Source organism: Caenorhabditis elegans, chromosome IV (genome assembly GCF_000002985.6).
Source record: "Caenorhabditis elegans chromosome IV".
NCBI classification, from domain to species: Eukaryota; Metazoa; Nematoda; class Chromadorea; order Rhabditida; family Rhabditidae; genus Caenorhabditis; species Caenorhabditis elegans.
The window spans coordinates 1,026,862-1,044,669 of NC_003282.8; the positions used below are offsets into that span (position 1 = coordinate 1,026,862).

General features: G+C 33.4%; 2 protein-coding genes, 1 long non-coding RNA gene and 2 other non-coding genes across 5 annotated transcripts; 2 read left to right on the forward strand and 3 right to left on the reverse strand.

Annotated features, from left to right (window-relative positions):
• The first annotated feature begins 239 nt into the window (after positions 1-239).
• Positions 240-303, forward strand: mir-2209.1. Its single transcript, NR_052908.1, has one exon. It is a non-coding gene; the product is annotated as a pre-microRNA mir-2209.1 (primary transcript).
• Positions 304-356: 53 nt separating this feature from the next.
• mir-2209.3 lies at positions 357-420 on the forward strand. The gene has a single exon (NR_052911.1). It is a non-coding gene; the product is annotated as a pre-microRNA mir-2209.3 (primary transcript).
• A 505-nt stretch (positions 421-925) lies between these two features.
• On the reverse strand, positions 926-3,178 carry abhd-14 (AB hydrolase-1 domain-containing protein). The gene is made up of 5 exons (NM_067626.6): positions 3,000-3,178; positions 2,821-2,942; positions 2,567-2,768; positions 1,324-1,411; positions 926-1,259 (listed from the first exon to the last, which is right to left on the reverse strand). The coding sequence occupies exons 1-5, from the start codon at positions 3,153-3,155 to the stop codon at positions 1,087-1,089; spliced, it is 741 nt and encodes a 246-aa protein (NP_500027.1). The 5' UTR covers positions 3,156-3,178; the 3' UTR covers positions 926-1,086.
• Positions 3,179-7,137: 3,959 nt separating this feature from the next.
• On the reverse strand, positions 7,138-9,125 carry linc-159. The gene is made up of 2 exons (NR_101883.1): positions 8,926-9,125; positions 7,138-7,925 (listed from the first exon to the last, which is right to left on the reverse strand). It is a non-coding gene; the product is annotated as a long non-coding RNA linc-159 (long non-coding RNA).
• Positions 9,126-11,805: 2,680 nt separating this feature from the next.
• On the reverse strand, positions 11,806-17,526 carry Y55F3AM.11 (Methyltransferase FkbM domain-containing protein). The gene is made up of 6 exons (NM_067627.6): positions 17,454-17,526; positions 14,060-14,153; positions 13,634-13,806; positions 13,307-13,503; positions 12,854-12,947; positions 11,806-12,311 (listed from the first exon to the last, which is right to left on the reverse strand). Exons 2-6 carry the CDS (start codon positions 14,145-14,147, stop codon positions 11,892-11,894), a joined length of 972 nt encoding a protein of 323 aa, NP_500028.1. The 5' UTR covers positions 14,148-14,153; positions 17,454-17,526; the 3' UTR covers positions 11,806-11,891.
• Positions 17,527-17,808: the final 282 nt, after the last annotated feature.

The following is a 17,808-nucleotide window of genomic DNA, read 5'->3' on the forward strand; positions in this document are numbered from 1 at the left end:
TTTGATCTTCGAAAAATGCGGGAGAAGAGGCGCAGACTTTTCAACTGATTTCGCATGGTTAAGAGTGCGGACGTCACATTTTCCTGGGGGGAAAAATTCCCGCTTTTTTTGTAGATCAAACCGAAATGAGACAGCCTGACACCACGTGTGGAATAAGATGCAAGGCTCCACTACACTATTGGCTAAGGTCTCTGTGCTATTCGTATTTCCATCCAACAACCATGACTCTCAGGAATGGTGAGTGTAACCACTCTTCTCCTTCCGAGTATTGATTATCGAGAAGAGATCAGCGGTTACACTACATTATTAGTAAGAGTCCTTATTCATATTCCGGAAAAACCATGCCTCCCAATGGTGAGTGTAACCGCACGTCTTGTTTCAAAACTCAATATATGGAAAAAGACCACCGGTTACACTACATTATTGGTTGGAGTCTGATTAATATTGCAATAATCGATGATGGTAGAATTGGAGTAGTGGATGTGGGTAAATTACTGAAACTTACAGATTAGGTCCCTAAAAACTAACAAAAATAACAAAGAAAAGATTGGAAAATTTTGTTAAGTGAGAGAAAAACCAGCTCAAACTTAGCAATAAGGACTAAAGGGACTGCATTTCAGGTTCGCGCGCAAATGATTTCACGCCGGAGGAATTCAAATTTTGAAGAGATATAGAACATCGATTGATTAAGCAGCCGACACTTGCCTGGTGGATTTTTGTGACAAAGTAACGTTAAAAACAACACACAAAACATGGTGCATCGACTACGAACAATGACAGGATAATCGGAAATGTCATTAGAATTTTTCATAATTTCAGAAAATTAAGCTAAACATCCTTTGTATATTCATTTACGCCAATTTTTTGCGTCAATTTAGCATTTTATCAGCTAAAAACTCCCGAAATTTTATATTTTCAGGACAATATAAAAAATCATTTTATTTCAGGCAAAAAGTGAACAAAAAAATGAAAGAGAGTTTGAAAGAGGATCAAAGATCGATATTTTCTCAATCAGAATAGAATTGAAAAAATTTCACCGGAAACGACGAAAAATGGCACAGAGACAACCAACATTTCCAGAACTCCTTAATGATGATAGCTGCGTATTAAGTCGAAAAAGTTCACGCAAAGGTTCTCAAAGCACTTTGGATTGTGTAGATAGCACGCGTGTCCGGCGTCTGGAATCTTCTGAAGCTTCACTTGTGGAAGGTTCTTGAGATTTGCAGCTGCAGTGGGGCCCAGAGACGTGTCGCGTTCGCCTGGAAAGATTTGAAGGTTAACAATGATTTTTTTGTTTGACAGTAAAAAGAAAGAAAAACTCACCCCAAACCACTAAAGTTGGCACAGTATAGGAAGAAGGGCTGACGACTTCGTGGGTGTTTGATGGGGCGACTAGGACCACACATGAGAGCTACAATAGTGAAATTAAATTGAACGAGCAATATTTGGTGTCAAATTGTGTTCAATGTTCTATGTTTGATGTTGTAAATAGTTAATAGGAGTATGATAAAATTATTACTCAAAAACAGGGGTGTGCGGCAAATCTCAAAATTTGCCGAGCTCGGCAAATTCGGGAAATCTCTTTTTTCATTATTTGCCGAGCACGGCAAATTCGGCAAATTTGTCGAGCTCGGCAAATTCGGAAAATTTTGATAATTCTTGATGTTTTTTGGAACACCAAAACTACCGAATTCTTAACACACATCTGGTTTCTGAATAAGTTCCGTGTAGTATGTCTGCATAAGCATAAAAATAACTCAATTTTGTGTCATTTTACTAAATTTTTGGCGAAAAAATCAATAATTTTAGCCAAAATTGTACTGTTAAATTTTTGACGTGTGCGGCAAATTTCGAAATTTGCCGAGCTCGGCAAATTCGGCAAATCTACTTTTTTGAAATTTGCCGTGCTCGGCTAATTCGGCAAATTCGGCAAATTTGCCGCACACCCCTGCTCAAAAACATTAATTTTTTAAGGAAAATCATAAATCGGAAGTCGACATAGACAATTGCTCATCGAGAAGTTATAGTTGTCAAAATTACTGTTAGGTTGGCGGAAAATTCAAATTTTCTGGAAAAATAGAATTTTGCTGGAAATTCAAATGTTCTCCAGAACAATTTTTACTAAAAATCAAAGTTTTATGAGAAAATATTTCTTGGCGGCAATTTCAAATTTTATGAAGAATATAATTTTGGTTGTGGTGCCAGGCTTTTCTATTACGGGTTGATCTACAAAAAATGCGGGATTTTTTTGCCCAAGAAAATGTGAGGTCAGCACGTTCTTAACCATGCGAATCAGCAGAGAACTCTGCGCCTCTTCTCCCGCATTTTTTGTAGATCTACTTAGATCAAACCGAAATGGAGCACTCTGACGCGCGGGAAGCAACATTTTCATAGAATAATTTTAGCTGGATGTTAAAACTTTATGAAAAACTATGGTAGGCAATTTGAATTTGCAGAAAAACATTTTCTGAAATTTTTTAGATATCTTTTTTAAAGATATAACTGATGGAACTTGACATAGACAAATGCTCGAAACCAAAAATCTCAATTTTTGATAAAAACTCACATGTCTCGTAGAAGTCATCAGTGGCAAAACATATTGTGCCGCCATCGAAGCACACACAATCATCACCTGCTTCAGACCCAGCGTTTCGATGAAATCCATCAAAAAATTCGGTTTCTCAGCTTGTGGGATAGCTGCTCCGCGAGTTTGGCCCGAGCCGGGAAGGTCGATGGCTATGGCACGGTAGCCGAGAGCCGCGAATGTTCTCAAATAGTTGAAAACTTGAATTTTAAGCTAGAAATCAAGAAAAACCTCACCTCAACAAATTATTCTCTGTCCACGTAGATGATGAGAAGCTCTGTCCATGTAAAAAGATGACTGTAGCCTTGGAATAGTGTGCTCCAGGTGGACGGGCTTCTCGGACGAATACTGAATGTGTCTGAAACTCGAACTCTAATTTTACAAAATTAACTTAAAGCAAAAGCTAAAATCTCACCCCTAACTCCACCCGGCTCTCATCATACTCCACCAGCTGTGCAAGTTTCCGCGCATTTTCTGGAATTGGGTGCGAAAGGTCGGCTCGTTCCAGTAGAGAACCCCCACTGGTGGTGGCGTGGTGGGATCCTAGGGGTTGGTGGTGGAGAAGAACCATTTTTGTATTGATCGGGGCTGAAAATTTGAAAATTTGGAAAAATTGATAGTTTTGTTAGATTATTGAGATAAAACAAAGCTTATTGAAAGAAAGGATTTAGAATTGTTTAACTTTGGAAGCTTGTATCTCGGTTAGTTTTAATAATATAAAGTAATGAAAAACTACATTGTTATAGAAAAAAAGCTGACCAATATTTTGTCAGTTGACAATTTTTTGATAAAACCAAAGAAATTCGAGATATGAGCCATTAAAGCTTAACGGTAAGTTTTGAGCATGCGTCACATAACTTTAATAGCTTGTATCTTGTTCAATTTTGTACATATCAAAAAATTAACTTAACTACAAAGTCATAGAAAAGGATGTAACCGATGTTTTGTCAGTTGACAGCTTTATAATAACTCATAAAATAACCGAGAGTAAACCTAATGATGATTTTTTGGTCGATGCACCATGTTTTACACCCATTCACGTTGACAATTAAAGGTGGTGTAGCACGTGCTCGCTGGCTGTCTCTTTGCATAATTTCGATGAAAACGCGCCCCATTCAGAATATTGTCGGTGAAATTCACTCGGACGAGCGAAGAAAAGAAATGAGACCGTCTCGTTGTCTGCGTCTCATCTTTTACACGCTATTTTCTTCTCCGAGAGGACTACGCGACCGGGGGGACGAGGAATCCTCCTCTTCCACCGTTTTCAAGGCCATTTCGCTCATTTTTTTCACGTTTTCTCGTCCGCGAGAAAATAGCAATTTTGAGACAGCCAGCGACCACGTGGTGTAGTCGAATTTGAGACTGTGCTTTAAAACATTCTCTATGCTCTTACAAGTCTATATGTAAAAGCGAAGCATCACAAAAATTTCGCTAAAGCGAGTTATGAGCCTTCAAAGTGCCGAAAAAAATCTCTTCGTCCATCCAATTTGAATTTCGCGCGCAAATGAGCGCCCCCTCGTGTGTACTCCTCTCGGACAATCAAATATGGCAATTTTAGGCGATTTTTCGTATTTTTGAAAGATTTTTCATAGTTTTTTCTGTGTTTTAATGGAAATAACAAAGAGTGAAAGTCTATGAATATAATTTGAACCGATTGATTGCTCAATTACACCAAAAAATAGACAAAACTAGCATTTTATTGAATTATCCAGTTATTACTCCATTTTTTGTACTGTATTACGTTAAATATTTGACAAAATACGATTTATTGTCTCTCGAAACATAAATTTCCAATAAAAAACGAGAATAGGCTCATTAAAGTACGAAAAATCACCTAAAATTGCCGAAAAGCAATAAATTAATTATGTGATTGTCCGAGAGGAGTACACACGAGGGGCGCTCATTTGCGCGCGAAATTCAAATTAGATGGACGAAGAGATTTTTTTCGGCACTTTGAAGGCTCATAACTTCCGTTAGCGAAATTTTTGTGATGTTTCGCTTATTCATATCGACTTGTACGAGCATAAAGAAGATTTTTAAGCATAGTCTCAAATTCGACTACACCACCTTTAATATCTCGGCTTATTTTAAAGATATCAAAATATCAAAAAAAAAGTTTAACTACAGAATTATAATAAAAAAATGTAACAAGTAATTTGTTAGTTGACAACTTTTTGATACAACTAAAGACAGCCGAGATATGAGCTGCCGACGTTGAGTCAGTCGATGCATCATGTTTCTCACTTTGGTTTTGGCAGGTCATATCTCGCTTTATTTGAAAGATATCAATAAACCGTAAACTAGAAAATCATAGAAAAATACTTAACAAACATTTTGTTAGTTAACAAATTTTTGATACCACTAAAGATAACCGAGATATGAGCCACCAAAGCCAACAGAGATACTTTCAAAAGTTTAAACAAAAATTGTGTAAAACTAAGTCAAAAAAGTATGAGACTTCAAAAGAATAAAATTGAAGGGGGTATTGTGTCTCGTTTTGCTGACTTTTTCTTCCTCCCCTCCTTCACCCTTTCATATGTATATTGCTTCTTTTTGAATTCCCCCGCCGGCGGTGTCGAAGGCATTTTACGGTCGTTTTAACAGTTTCTCGCATACCATACCGTTTTGGGGGTAAAATTGGATGGATGGACAATTAAGGGATAGAAAGTGGAGCGGAATTTGCATGCAAAGTGGTTTTTTGGCGGGTAGAACTGCTAGCCTAGAATATCGAAAAAGGAGGTTTTAAATACTTTTAATTTATAATTGCAATTGGAATGTTACAGACGATGAAAAGTTCAAACATAATACTGTAGATTATGGTACTGAGCAGTACAGACTAACTTACTAAGTAATTCTGAATTTTCAGAAATAAATATTAACGTACTAATGAATGTAAGCTGATTTATTGTAGGTTACAAAAGAGCTTACTAAAAACAAATGCGAACTTAATAGGAAACATATAATAAAGTAAGAATTACACCAACTAGTATAGTGGAAAATATAGGCTACTTTACTGAGTAATTCTGACTTCTATGAAATAAACACCAACGTGACTGTGAATACTTATTTACTTTGAAAACTTCAATACACACAATTTACGGTACTTTAAGATAATTTAAAAATTAAGATACACTAGATTTACGTGGTTCATAGTTGATACCTCAATGGAATGGGCACTGGTTATTCGAAAAGAGGTTACTGCAATGGTCAAGGTAATATAATATGGTGGTGGCATTTTGGAATGAGTTATGCAAGGGTCAACTAGGTAAACAGAAGGTGATGATACTTTGACCAGAACATGGCACAAAGCGATAGAGTGAGAGAGAGAGAGAGAGAGAAAAAGAGATTTAGACAAACAGATGGAATTTGAATTCGAATTTGAATTTACTTCGTTAGAAAAAAATGCCAGCATTATTATTACAAAGTGCATGAGCAATAGAAAATTTTGTAAAGCAATACATAACATATACCGTATTAATTCTATTAGTCTTGCAGCCTTTATTAAATAATAATTTTGCAGTATCAAATAATTGATGAAAAAAAGAGAAAAGTAAGAATGTATTTTCCTTGTTTAATCGGTATCAAGTTGAATTTTCTACAAAGCATTGGCTTCTTTCCAAAGCTATAATCTTTTGAACCTGAATTTCTACCAAAAAAAATCATAAAATCAACAGCCATCGAGATATTATCTAATACATACACGAAACACACAAATTATTTACATGCAACTTCTTCACAGTATACACAAGTACATAAATATTGTACACTGGCAACTCAAAGAGCCCCCTCCTGAGTGTCTCCTAATCGTTTTACCCGGAAGCCCTGCTCCGGCAAAACACACACAACCGGCTCTACGAAGACCCACTTCATTTTTTGTATGTTGTGATGATAGTTGGATGCGGCGGGATATCATGTTTCAATTGGAAATTGCTCAGAAAAATCGAGATAGTATGCATATTTAAATGTGGAGCAAAAAAATAGTAATTTTTTACCCATTCTATATTTTAATATACAGAAACGCACTTTGGGCAACTGAAACTTCCAAAACTATTGCTCAAAACCCACATAAAATCGAGTCGGAAACCAAAAAGAATAGGGAAAAGGAAATCCATTCGCCAACTGGTGTGTATGGTGTTATTTATTGGTTTTTATTATGCCTTCTCCCACCCTCCCCCGTTGACCCTTCAAGGGTGTCAAGAGCTGTAAAATTAAGAAGGAGAGACAAGGATTGCAGACTGCTGCACTTCAAATACCCAATAAGAAAATACAATTTCGATTTAGCAAAATTCTGAACTTTTGCAAACTAGTTGCTGAGCATTTTGTTCTTTAACTACACGTATCTCATTTGTTTTAGATGTTACCAAAAATTTGTTAACTGACAAAATGTTAACAATTTCTTTTTCTATAAGTTTGCTGTTAAATTTTTATTAATATCTTCAAAGTTAAGCGACATATGAGCAGTCAAAGAGACACAAGACATGGTGCATCGACCAGAGCTCTTTCTTTGATATATCTAGGTTGTCTTTGGTTTTATCAAAAAGATGTCAACTAACAAAATGTTCAATAATTTATTTTTAAAATATTATATTGTGAATTAAAATTTTATAAATACTATTATAACGAACTGAGTGGTCAAAACAACTAGTTATAAAACATGGTGCATCGACAAGACGCACATATTTTGTACTATGTATAAACGATGAGAAAACTATGAAACATTTTTTAAAAAAGCAATCGTCCGTATAGCAAGCGTATAGTAAAAGTACGAAAACTGAACGGCGTTCGGTCTCTTTTGTTGAAGCAGATGATGATGATGGAAAATGAAAAACTCGTAATGAATGGGGGGAAACACCTCATTAAAAGAATGGTCCAGATGGAGCATCTGGTGGGACGGAAATTGGAAGAAAATGAAGAAAAGGAGGAGGAAATTCGGTTTTACAAGGAAATTAATAGGATTAAAAGTTTTGAAATTTTTGTGATAATGTTTGAAAGAATGTATATACATTTATATATTTTTTAAATCATTGATGATGACTAACATTAAACAATCCAAAATCAACTCAAAATTTTCAGAAAAATCCCTCAAAGTTTGAATTTTTAGTTGAAAACCTGAATTGCTAAATTTTAGCTCTAATATCTTATTGGATATTTTTAAAAATAAAATAAAATTTAAATAAAAATTAAATCTGAAGTCACAGCAGTCTTAACTGCATAGCTTCTAGACTTCAAATTTCCAAATTGTAAGCTTAATTAGTTTTGGGAGATTTTATATTATTTTTTTCAAAAATATAAAAAAATTAAATTGTTATGAAACAAATTTTCATAAAATTAAAAAAAAAAACTCTAAACGAAATGTAAATTTAGGAAAAATTTCAAAACAAAATTTCGAAAAAAATTTCAATCGTATTTTTTAAAAACATCTCAAGTTTGTCTATTATAACGCTTTTCTTAAATATAAAGCAGCTCAAAACAATAAAAATACTTGAACATTTCAGAAAAAATGACTTACATTTTGAGAATTTCAGTTGAAAATCATACTTGCTAGATTTAAGCTCTAATATCTCATAGGACATTTCAGCAATTTAAAAAAAAAAATTAAAACACCAAAAATATCTACAAAACTTTATCTTTTTAATAACACAATCACAAATCACACGCCTTGCATAGTTCTGAAGTTACAGCAGTTTTAGCTTCTAGGCCAAAAGGCCCGAAAAAAAGAAACAGCATAATCGAATGAAGAGGGGTGCGGAAAAAAGAAAAAAGAAAAAAGGGCGAAACGTTTAATTTCAACACAAGAGACGGAGAGTGTCAAAGGAACAGGAAAAAACTGATAATATGATAACAGATGATGAGATACAACGAGTCGCAGAGACACATGATGGCCTCCCACCTCACCCCCGGGGACGCTTTTTGTGACACATACCATACCACCACTAAAATCAGCCCAAAAAACTTTTTGACAGGAGAGGAGAAGAGTCTCAAGGTCTTTTGTGTGTGTGTTCCTGTTCAAACATTTCCGTAAATGGGCGGCAGCAAAATTAGGCACAAAAGACACCTCTGGCGCCGACTGGATCCAAGCCCCCGGTAATTTTCGGTGGAATGAGCGGAAAATTGGGTGGCAAGGCGGGAAGCTGGTTTTAATTATAATAGCACCTGTAAATGGTAGGATTTAATGACTGGGAGTTTCGAAATTTCTACAAAATTGACGTAGACAAATGCTCGAGGTCCTTCACCGAGCAATATTAGTTGTCAAATTTTGTTAGACAGTAATTGGAATTTCAAAACAGCAGTCAAGTGGAATAAGAAACATACTTGTAATTCAAAACTATGCGAACGTTTACAAAAAACAAAAATTTCGAAATTTCTGCAAAATAGGCGTGCTCAAAGCCCTTTTCTAAAAAGCTGAGAAATTCTAGTTGTAAATTCTAAATTTCGTTTAATAGGTGGTGAAGGATTAGAAATTTGACCATTTTGTGTGCGGAAACTAACTTTTTTGGAATCACCGTCACCGTTAATACGCTAATAATCAACTTACGGTAATAACGATATACGGTAATTTAAAAAAAGTTAGTTTCCAGCCGCTGTGACATTGAAAAGTTGGTAAAATATCAAACTTTACAAATTTTAACTAAATTTAGGCCATTTTTTTTAGCCGCCATGACTTTTTCTTTGAGAAAGCTGAGAATTTTTGACTACATTTGCCAGACTTAAAGGAATATGTAAAGATTCAGAATTAGCGCTTGACGAAAATAAAAAGGTCAACCTTCAAATGACATCCGAAAAAGCTGCCTAGTGCCATGATGGATGAATTGAAATGTCACGAAAGGGAAAAATGGTTGAAACGAGTTAATTTTAGAAATTACCGTGCATAGTCATTATTTTTATTTCAAAAAATTAACAACTAACGAAATAGTCATGTTACGCTTTGTATTATGTCATTTAAAGGTGGGGTACCAAAATTTGAGACTCTGCTTTTTTAGACCCAAAATAGTCCAAAACTACCGAATTTCGTAATGAGACGTTCTAAAAATTTTTCAAAAAAAGTTATGGCCGCTCAAAGTTTTGGAAAAAAGGCTTATTGTTAGCTAAAATCTCAAACTTTGGCAACTTCCCGGTGTAGCCGCGGTTGGAACTTAAGTTTTATTTGATTATCATCCTTTAATGCACGTTTAATAATAATAATATTAAATTGCGAAGACAAGCATTAAAAAAGTACAATCAAATAAAAATTAAGTTCCAACCGCTGCCACACCGAGAAGTTGCCAAATTTGAGATTTTAACTAAAAAATACAATTTTTTCAAAAACTTTGAGCGACCATATTTTTTTTTTGGGAAATTTTCAGAACATCTCATTACGAAATTTGGTAGTTTTGGACTATTTTGGGTCTAAAAAAGTAAAGTCTCAAATTTCGGAACTCCAGCTTTAAGCCATAAATAGAGCTTTTCTCAGCAATTATAAGAAGGTATTACACATATTATATCAGGATTTTATTGTTTGTTTTAATACTAATATGTTGAAAAATACATGAGTAGTTCAGTATACCATTTACAGCATACTTTTTTTCAGGCGAGTACATGGCTCTTACAATTGAACAACTACTAAAAAAGTTCAAATAATTCGAAATTCGTACGGAATAATAAATTACCGCATTTCGAAAAAAATCCCAAAATCCTCAAAAAAAAAGGACGTCCATGCTGGGACTAAAAATCGAAAATGTTTCTCATCTCACTCCTCCTCCTCCTCTGCGGCTTCTGCCTCAACACTTGCTCTTTTTTGGACGGGGAGCCGCTCGTTCTTGGGGGTTTTAGAACTCTAATAGTATAGTGGCGGACGGGAGGACGGACGGAAAATGATGAATAAGACGTGTGCAATGGGGAGGAGGGATTATGTAAATATGAGTGGAGAAACAAGAAAAGATTGTTGGATTAAGCAGAGGCTCTGAGCATGTTTGTCAAGTGTGTGATCGGAGTTAGTTAGGGCTTCCCTGTAGGCGTTAAAACGCCTGCCTGACCTTAAGGCGGCCTACGCTTGCTTCTTGGCTGAATACGCTTTGATTTTTAACACATTGATAGAAATGAGAAAATTTGAAATTTGAAAATTCAGGTCAAAATGCAAAAAAAGAGCCGGCGTGAAGCGGGCAGGTTTCAGGCAGACGCCCGGCCGCGCCTGCCTACCATGGATGCCTTTGGGGTTATTAATGAATAAGGCAAAGAAATATTACTGAAATTTTAAAACTGTACAAGCTCATATGAAATGGGCTAGATTGTAGATCAATTTCTGAAAGTTCACAGATCTAGTCAAAAACCACACGAGATTTTTGTTATTTTGAATTGAAAATCACTAGTGGCTCAAATTCTCATACTTCAGGTAAAGTTTTTGAATTTTTAATTGAAATGAAGTGGAGAATTTCGATTTTCTTGTAATTTTATTGATCTTAAAATGCCTTGACTTTTTGAGACAAAATTTTGAGCCAAATGATCCGCCAAAATATTTTTCACACAATCAGAAAAATGGAATTCCCGCCAAAAATGTTCTCCGAAAATTTGAATTTTTAGATAAAATTATTCACAGAAAGTTTGAATTTCCTGCCAAAATGTTTTTCTCAGAAAATTTGAATTTCTCCCAAAAATATGTTTTCTTCAGAAAAGTTGAGTTTTCTGCCTAAATTTTTTTCTTAGAAATGTGAGTTTCACGCCAAAAATTGTTCTCAGAAAATTTGAATTTCGGGTCAAAAATTTCTCATTACCTTACATGTTTTTAGTTTCGTGAGAATTAGCTTAAAATCTTCAAAATTTGAATTTTTAGCGAATTTTCAGTGAAAAATCGTATAAAATTGGTTTAAAAAAATGGAAAAATCGTGTTTTTTAGAAATTTTTTCGCCAAATTTTAAAAAATCGTGAAATTTATCGGAAAAAACACAATGTTCTTCAGAACAAATCTAGAAAAATTGGCTAAAAGTGTGAAAATTCACGTTTTTCGGATAAAATCGTCTAAAATTTGACTAAAAATCGTCAAAAATTGACTAAAAATCGTCAAAAATTGACCAAATTTTAACGATTTTTAGTTAATTTTTGACGATTTTTAGGCAAATTTTGACGATTTTTAGTCAAATTTTTTTACATGTCAGTGAAGAAGTACTAAACTTCTTCATTAACTGAGAAAAAAGGAGCTGAAAAGGAATACAATATAGACAATTGCTCTGATACATGAAATGACTTTATGTCAAATTTTAATAACTTTATTGTAATCAATCAATAAATAAATATCACCCGACAATCAATTCAACAAGTCAAAAACGTACAAATTTTAATTCCTATAATCCAAATAATTAGCAATTCTCATTCCACCGTACTTCTCCACACACTTTTCATGTATAAAGCTATATTCACAGGCTTTCAACTCAAAACCATTAACCTCATATGAAAACAATCGATAATTTAAGTGACCAATTTCCCTGAGCAATTTCGCGTGTTCCTGTGCTCCGCCGTGGAGCTCCAAGTAGATTTGACATACTTCGTATTTCTCAAGGAATGGAATTAAACACGTCAACTCGGCGCCTTCAATATCGATTTTTAGAATTTCAATATTGGAAACATTAAAGTGCTTGGCAAGATCATCAATTGTGTATTTGCTAGTTGCTGGATCGGTTGCCACGGAGATTAGAGCTTTTTTCGAGGTTCCACGGATTTTTGAGTAGGTTTGACGGGTTCTGTCGTTTTGGTCAGCCTGGAAGAGCTTTTTGGAATGGTAATTTTCTCGGGAAAACAAGTTTAGTGTATGAAATTTGGCCCTAATTGGCAATTGTAAAAAAAATTTTAACGTTCTTTTGTTGAAAAGGACCAATTTTTGAAGTCAATTTTCAGGTTCCTAGATTATTTTTGGCAGATTTTTCAATAAGAGTTAAAATAAAAATTATATATACATAAATTTTAATACATTTGACGAAATTTGAATAGAAAAAATCGAAAAAAAAATCGAAAAAAAATTATTTTGGATGTCGAATTTCAAGTGAATTATTGCTTTTTGAGTGGTTTTAAGAAAATTTTCAAACCATTTTTTTCGAAAGCTCCATTTTAGTATTTATATTTGATTTGTTTTCTTAATAGTTTTAATAATTTCAGGTAATTTTTGTGAAATTTTCAAAAAATTGGAGCTCTGTGAATTTTGTCTGACTGTCTAAAAATCTCAGTTTAATCTCAGTTTAAGTAAAATTTAAAGTTTCTGTTTCAATTTTTTTCAAGCTTTCAGTTTTAATTTTAATTACCCACCGCATCAAAACCATATAAAATATTTCGATTATCTGTAAGCTTCTGCCATTCCTCCTCGAAAGTTATCCAATTGTTGAGACCTAGCGAGAACATTCTGCAATTTTTATTTTTATATTTTTGAAAGCTTCATAATTTTTGAAGTGCTAACTGTATTTAAAAGTTTTTAACTAACGAATTGTAGAAAATGTTATGCTCTACGAGTTGTTAGTCGACAACTTTTTAATAGCCCTTACCCCCGCGAAGTTACAAGTGTTCAAATATTTCAGTGCAACAGAGATGGGGAGAAACAGGCGACGATGGTGTCTTTGAACGCCTGTAACTTCGTTGAGGCCAAAGCTACAAAAAAGTTTAAAACCAACAAAATGTAGCAAATTTTATTTTCTACAGTTTAACAGTTAACGTTTTTTGTCCAACTTCTCTAGTTTTCAAGATATTCGACTTTTTAAAACTCACACAGAATTGTTCGGGCACTTCCACGGATTGCAAACCCATTTTCCGCCGTCTCCAACTGTTCCGATGCGTACTTTTTCAGGACAAAAGACCTCTGGTCCCATGGCTCCATAGAGCAAGTAAAACTCTGTTGGCTTGAAGATCTGGGCTAGAGTTCTCTTGCGAAGAGGTGCCTGGGCTATTGAGAATGCTTTCATTTTCTGGAAAAAATCAATATTTTGTAGGAATTTTTTCTGCGAATTTATCATTGGAGAGCATTTTCATTGGGGAGAAATTCAAATTTTTAATTCTATTTTGCTCTTTTCTAACGTTTTTACGATGTTTACTTACCTCAAAGTGTTGCTCAAAACTGTCTCCGGCTCCCTGACCAAATTTGGATTCGAAATTCCGTAAAATCTCCATTTCAGCATCCAATTGGCTCCGGATTTGAGCCAATTGTTGGTCCACACTGTTATTGTTTGAATTTCTGTCCAATAGTGATGTGTAGAACTCAGTTAGTTGTGCTGAAAACGCAAAAATTGTTAAATTAGCATTAGAGCACCTTTGCATAGGCGAAAATTTGAACAAATTTCTCAACAGAGCGCAAATGCAGTGTTGGCCAAAAATTTGGAATTTTATTGAAATTTACTGATTTCTGAGTATTTCGGTGACTTTAAACTGAAAATATTGAATTTTTCCGTGCCAAGTGCTAAATTTGGACCATTTTTTTACTGAATTTCATTGGAGCGCAGTTGCATAGTATTTTGAAAAACTCACTGCTTCCGTAACTATTCCCACTCCAGAGCATAAAATTTAGCAAAGTAATCACTATTACTATAGCTAGAATGATAAACTGATTGGCCATTGTTACCTGAAAAAAGAACGATAAAGTTTTAAAAATGTGAAATATCTCAAAAACTAGAACATTTATCAAATAATTTTCAACTAGAAAATTATAGAGCACAAAACTTCCAACATTTTGCCAGTTGATAACTTTTTTGTAGCTATCTTCATCGCGGAGTTATATGACGTTAAACTCGACAAAAAAGGTTTCAACTAACAAATTGTAGCAAATTTTATGGAAAATATTTTGTTTGTTGGCAAATTTTGGATAGCCCTTTTAGCTTATAAGATTTTTTAATTTTGGGGAGAAATATTGGAAAAATTCAATAAATCAACGTGCCATGCATGGATAACTGCAAAATCTATTGAAAACGATTGAAAAATTATTGAAATTCATAAAAACTAAAAATGTATTGTATGAATAAAATAGTTAGGTCAATAAATTTTTTATTGTTGGATCGGAGCAATTATTATCGGAAAAATCGATTTTCATAGTGAAAATGAGAGGAATAAGGTTATAAAATATTTTAAAAAGGAAACAAACAATTTTGGCAAGTTATTCAAAGATTAGAAAACTAGAAAAATTATGGAAAATTGAAAAAAAAAATTACACAATTTTTTTGATGTTTATTTTTACTATATGAACTTATATATTGCAAATTTTATGTCAAAAGACAAATATCAAAATTTCGAGATTTCGATGGAAAAAAATTATTGGTTGCCTAGTTTCCGCTCGGAGCAGAAGCTCAAATGGGCATTTTTCGGGAATTTGTTTCCAATTTTCTGACGGAACTTATTGGGATTACACAACAAAAATTTGAAAAAAACATAAATTTAGTAAAAATAAACTTATTTTTTAGGAATTTTAGAAAAAAAGGTACTTGTGTATTACATGCCCTCATTTTGATAGTAATTTTTTAAGTTATGCGAAATAAAAACGTGAACCACACTTTTGCATTTTTAGGCTTAGGAAATAGCAATTTCTAAGCCTAAAAAGAGAAAATGTATATCACGTTTAATTTAAATGAAGAAATTAATGAACATTAGATTTAATTTAAAAAAGGAAACGATCTAGGAAACGATCAGTATGACCACTGAAGCGCCCAGCTGAGCAAATACTTCCACAATTTCTATGACTTTTTATAGAAAAAATTTCATTTCATGATCACATTGAACAATTAAAAACACAATGAGCACAGTTTTCAGCTATTTATTTAAATATGAATAGGGGGAAAAAAAATGAAAACTCGAAGAAAAATGTGGAATTATTTTACAAAAAATGTTTTGGAAACTTTTTTTTTCAACCTCAAACTTTGCAGATATTGAAACTACAATAACTGTATTAATTGTGAAAACACAGCAAGTTCAATAATATTTTGTTAACAACTTTTTTATATTTATCACTGTAAAAAAGTAACACATATTTTAAAACAGCAAGTCAAAAAAAAGTTCAAAAAATTTTTTTTGACAAATTCTCAAACGTCCCAAACTTTTTCAATATTAAAGATGTTTTAAAAATTTCAATAATCAAAATATTGAGCATAGAATTATGTACAATATGTTAGTTAGGTAACAACTTTTTTATAACTTCTGTTGTAAAAAAGTTATGAATATTATAAAATAACAAGTAAAAAATTCAATAATTTTTTTTTTTGGAATAATTTTTTAAAACATCCCTAACTTTGTAGATATTGAAGGTTTTTATCAATTCTACTTATCAAAATATTGAGCATAAAAATTTCTACATATGCTATTTAGTTGCCAATTTTTTAATAACTTTCGCTGTAAAAATTTCAAAACTAAAATAATTAATTTTTTTGTTTTGACATTTTTGAGACTTCAATGCAACGTAAGAAATTAAAAAAAAAAAACATTAAACATTTTCAGATTAAAACTAAATTTTCAAACAGTTTTTTTGTGTTCGGCACCATGGTTAGACACATTTAGTGCTTAGTGTACCTATCAGAATTATGCAAACAAACTAATTCTGTGGGTGTGGCAAACGTTTTGGTGAAAGATTATTACATGTTTCTGTACATTTTTGGGTCATCATTTACACATTTACACGTTTGAATACACAATAGTATTTGATGCTTTCTGCTTCGGAAGCCTTATCACGAAAATTCAGGGAGCTGAAGGAAATTGTTTAGAATCAGATTATAGAGCATAAAATTTACTACAAATTGTTACAAACTTTTCGATATCTCTTACCGATTCCGAGTTACACGGGATTGAAGATTTGCGGGGTGAGAGGCGCCTGCGTCTCTTCTCATCCCAAGCACTCTCTGTCTGCGATATTGAAACGGGTCTAACTCAGCTATGGTTAGAACTATCAAAAAAGTGCTAACTAATAAATTGTAAAGCATAAAATTTGCTACAATATTATAGTTGACAACTTTTTGATAGCATTAAACACCGCAAAGTTACAAGCACTCAAAGTTTTCCGTGCAAGAGAAAGAGAGAGAGAGAGAGAGAGGGGGAGATACGCAGGCGGCGATGCTGTCTGCGTGTCTGCGCCTCCACCTCTCTCGACTCTCATACCTTTGACCTCTTGTATCTAAAGAACTCTGACAGCTACAAAAAAGTTGTCAACTGTCAAAATGTTGCAAATTTTGTTCTTTATAATTTTCTAGTGAAAACTTTTCCGATAAATTTACTAGTTACAGATATACTCAAGTTTCCCCAAAACTCTGCCTATTTTCAGTGCATTTTCAGTGCTGATGCCACTAGTTGATATTTAATCACTCGAATTGATAAGAAACAGGGAAGTTAGAGGGCGTTTTCAGACACAAAATACACAGAAAATCAAGAATCGCATTTTGGAAAAATTTAGGGGAGAAAAAGTGAAAATTGGCTAAAAGTTACAAAATTCTCAGCTTTTTAAATAAAAAAAAATGAATATTTTAAGTGAAATATGTGATATAGTTTGGTAATTTTGTTTTTTTTTCGAAAATTCGCCTAAAAGTTCCAAAAATTGTCGAAAAGTTGCTGAAAGTTGCCAAAAAGTGGGCCGAAGTTTCTCCGTTTTCAATTTTTTTTTAATTTAATTAATTTTCTTTTAGCTTTTTCATACATTTTTGGAGAAAAATTATGTTTTTTTTCCATAATTTTTTCAAAAAGTTTCCGAAAAGTGGCCGAAAATGCTGATCCTGCCTAAAAATTGGGCGGATCCTAATTTTTGAGATTTGTTTAGTCATGCCATACTTCCAAAAAAACACGTTAATTTTTTGAAAAAATCTGAAAAAAATTTTAAAAATTGCCGAAAAGTTGCCGAACCTCTCCAAAAAATGGGCGCAGCTTAATTTTTCAATTTTCAAAAGAAACTCACCAACTCAACTGTGAAAAATCGATTTAAAATTTTTAAACTCCAAATTGTCTTGAAAAAATATAAAACGTGTGGAAAATGCAAATATAGATGGATGGGCGGTTCAAATGCTGGGGGGAGGTGGGAGGCACAAGTTCTATTGTTATAAAGCACACACACATTGATATTCATAAAAAGGTGCTTGGAAATGTTTTATTGGAATAAATATTACTTTAAATACACACAGAGCTTTGGTTAAGGTGAGAAATTTAATGAAAATCAGGAGACAGGAAATTGACACCCAAAATTGCTATTTTCACAATTTTGGATCATAACTCAGCGGAGGTCGGAGGAGATGTCAAAAATCTGACAATTAACA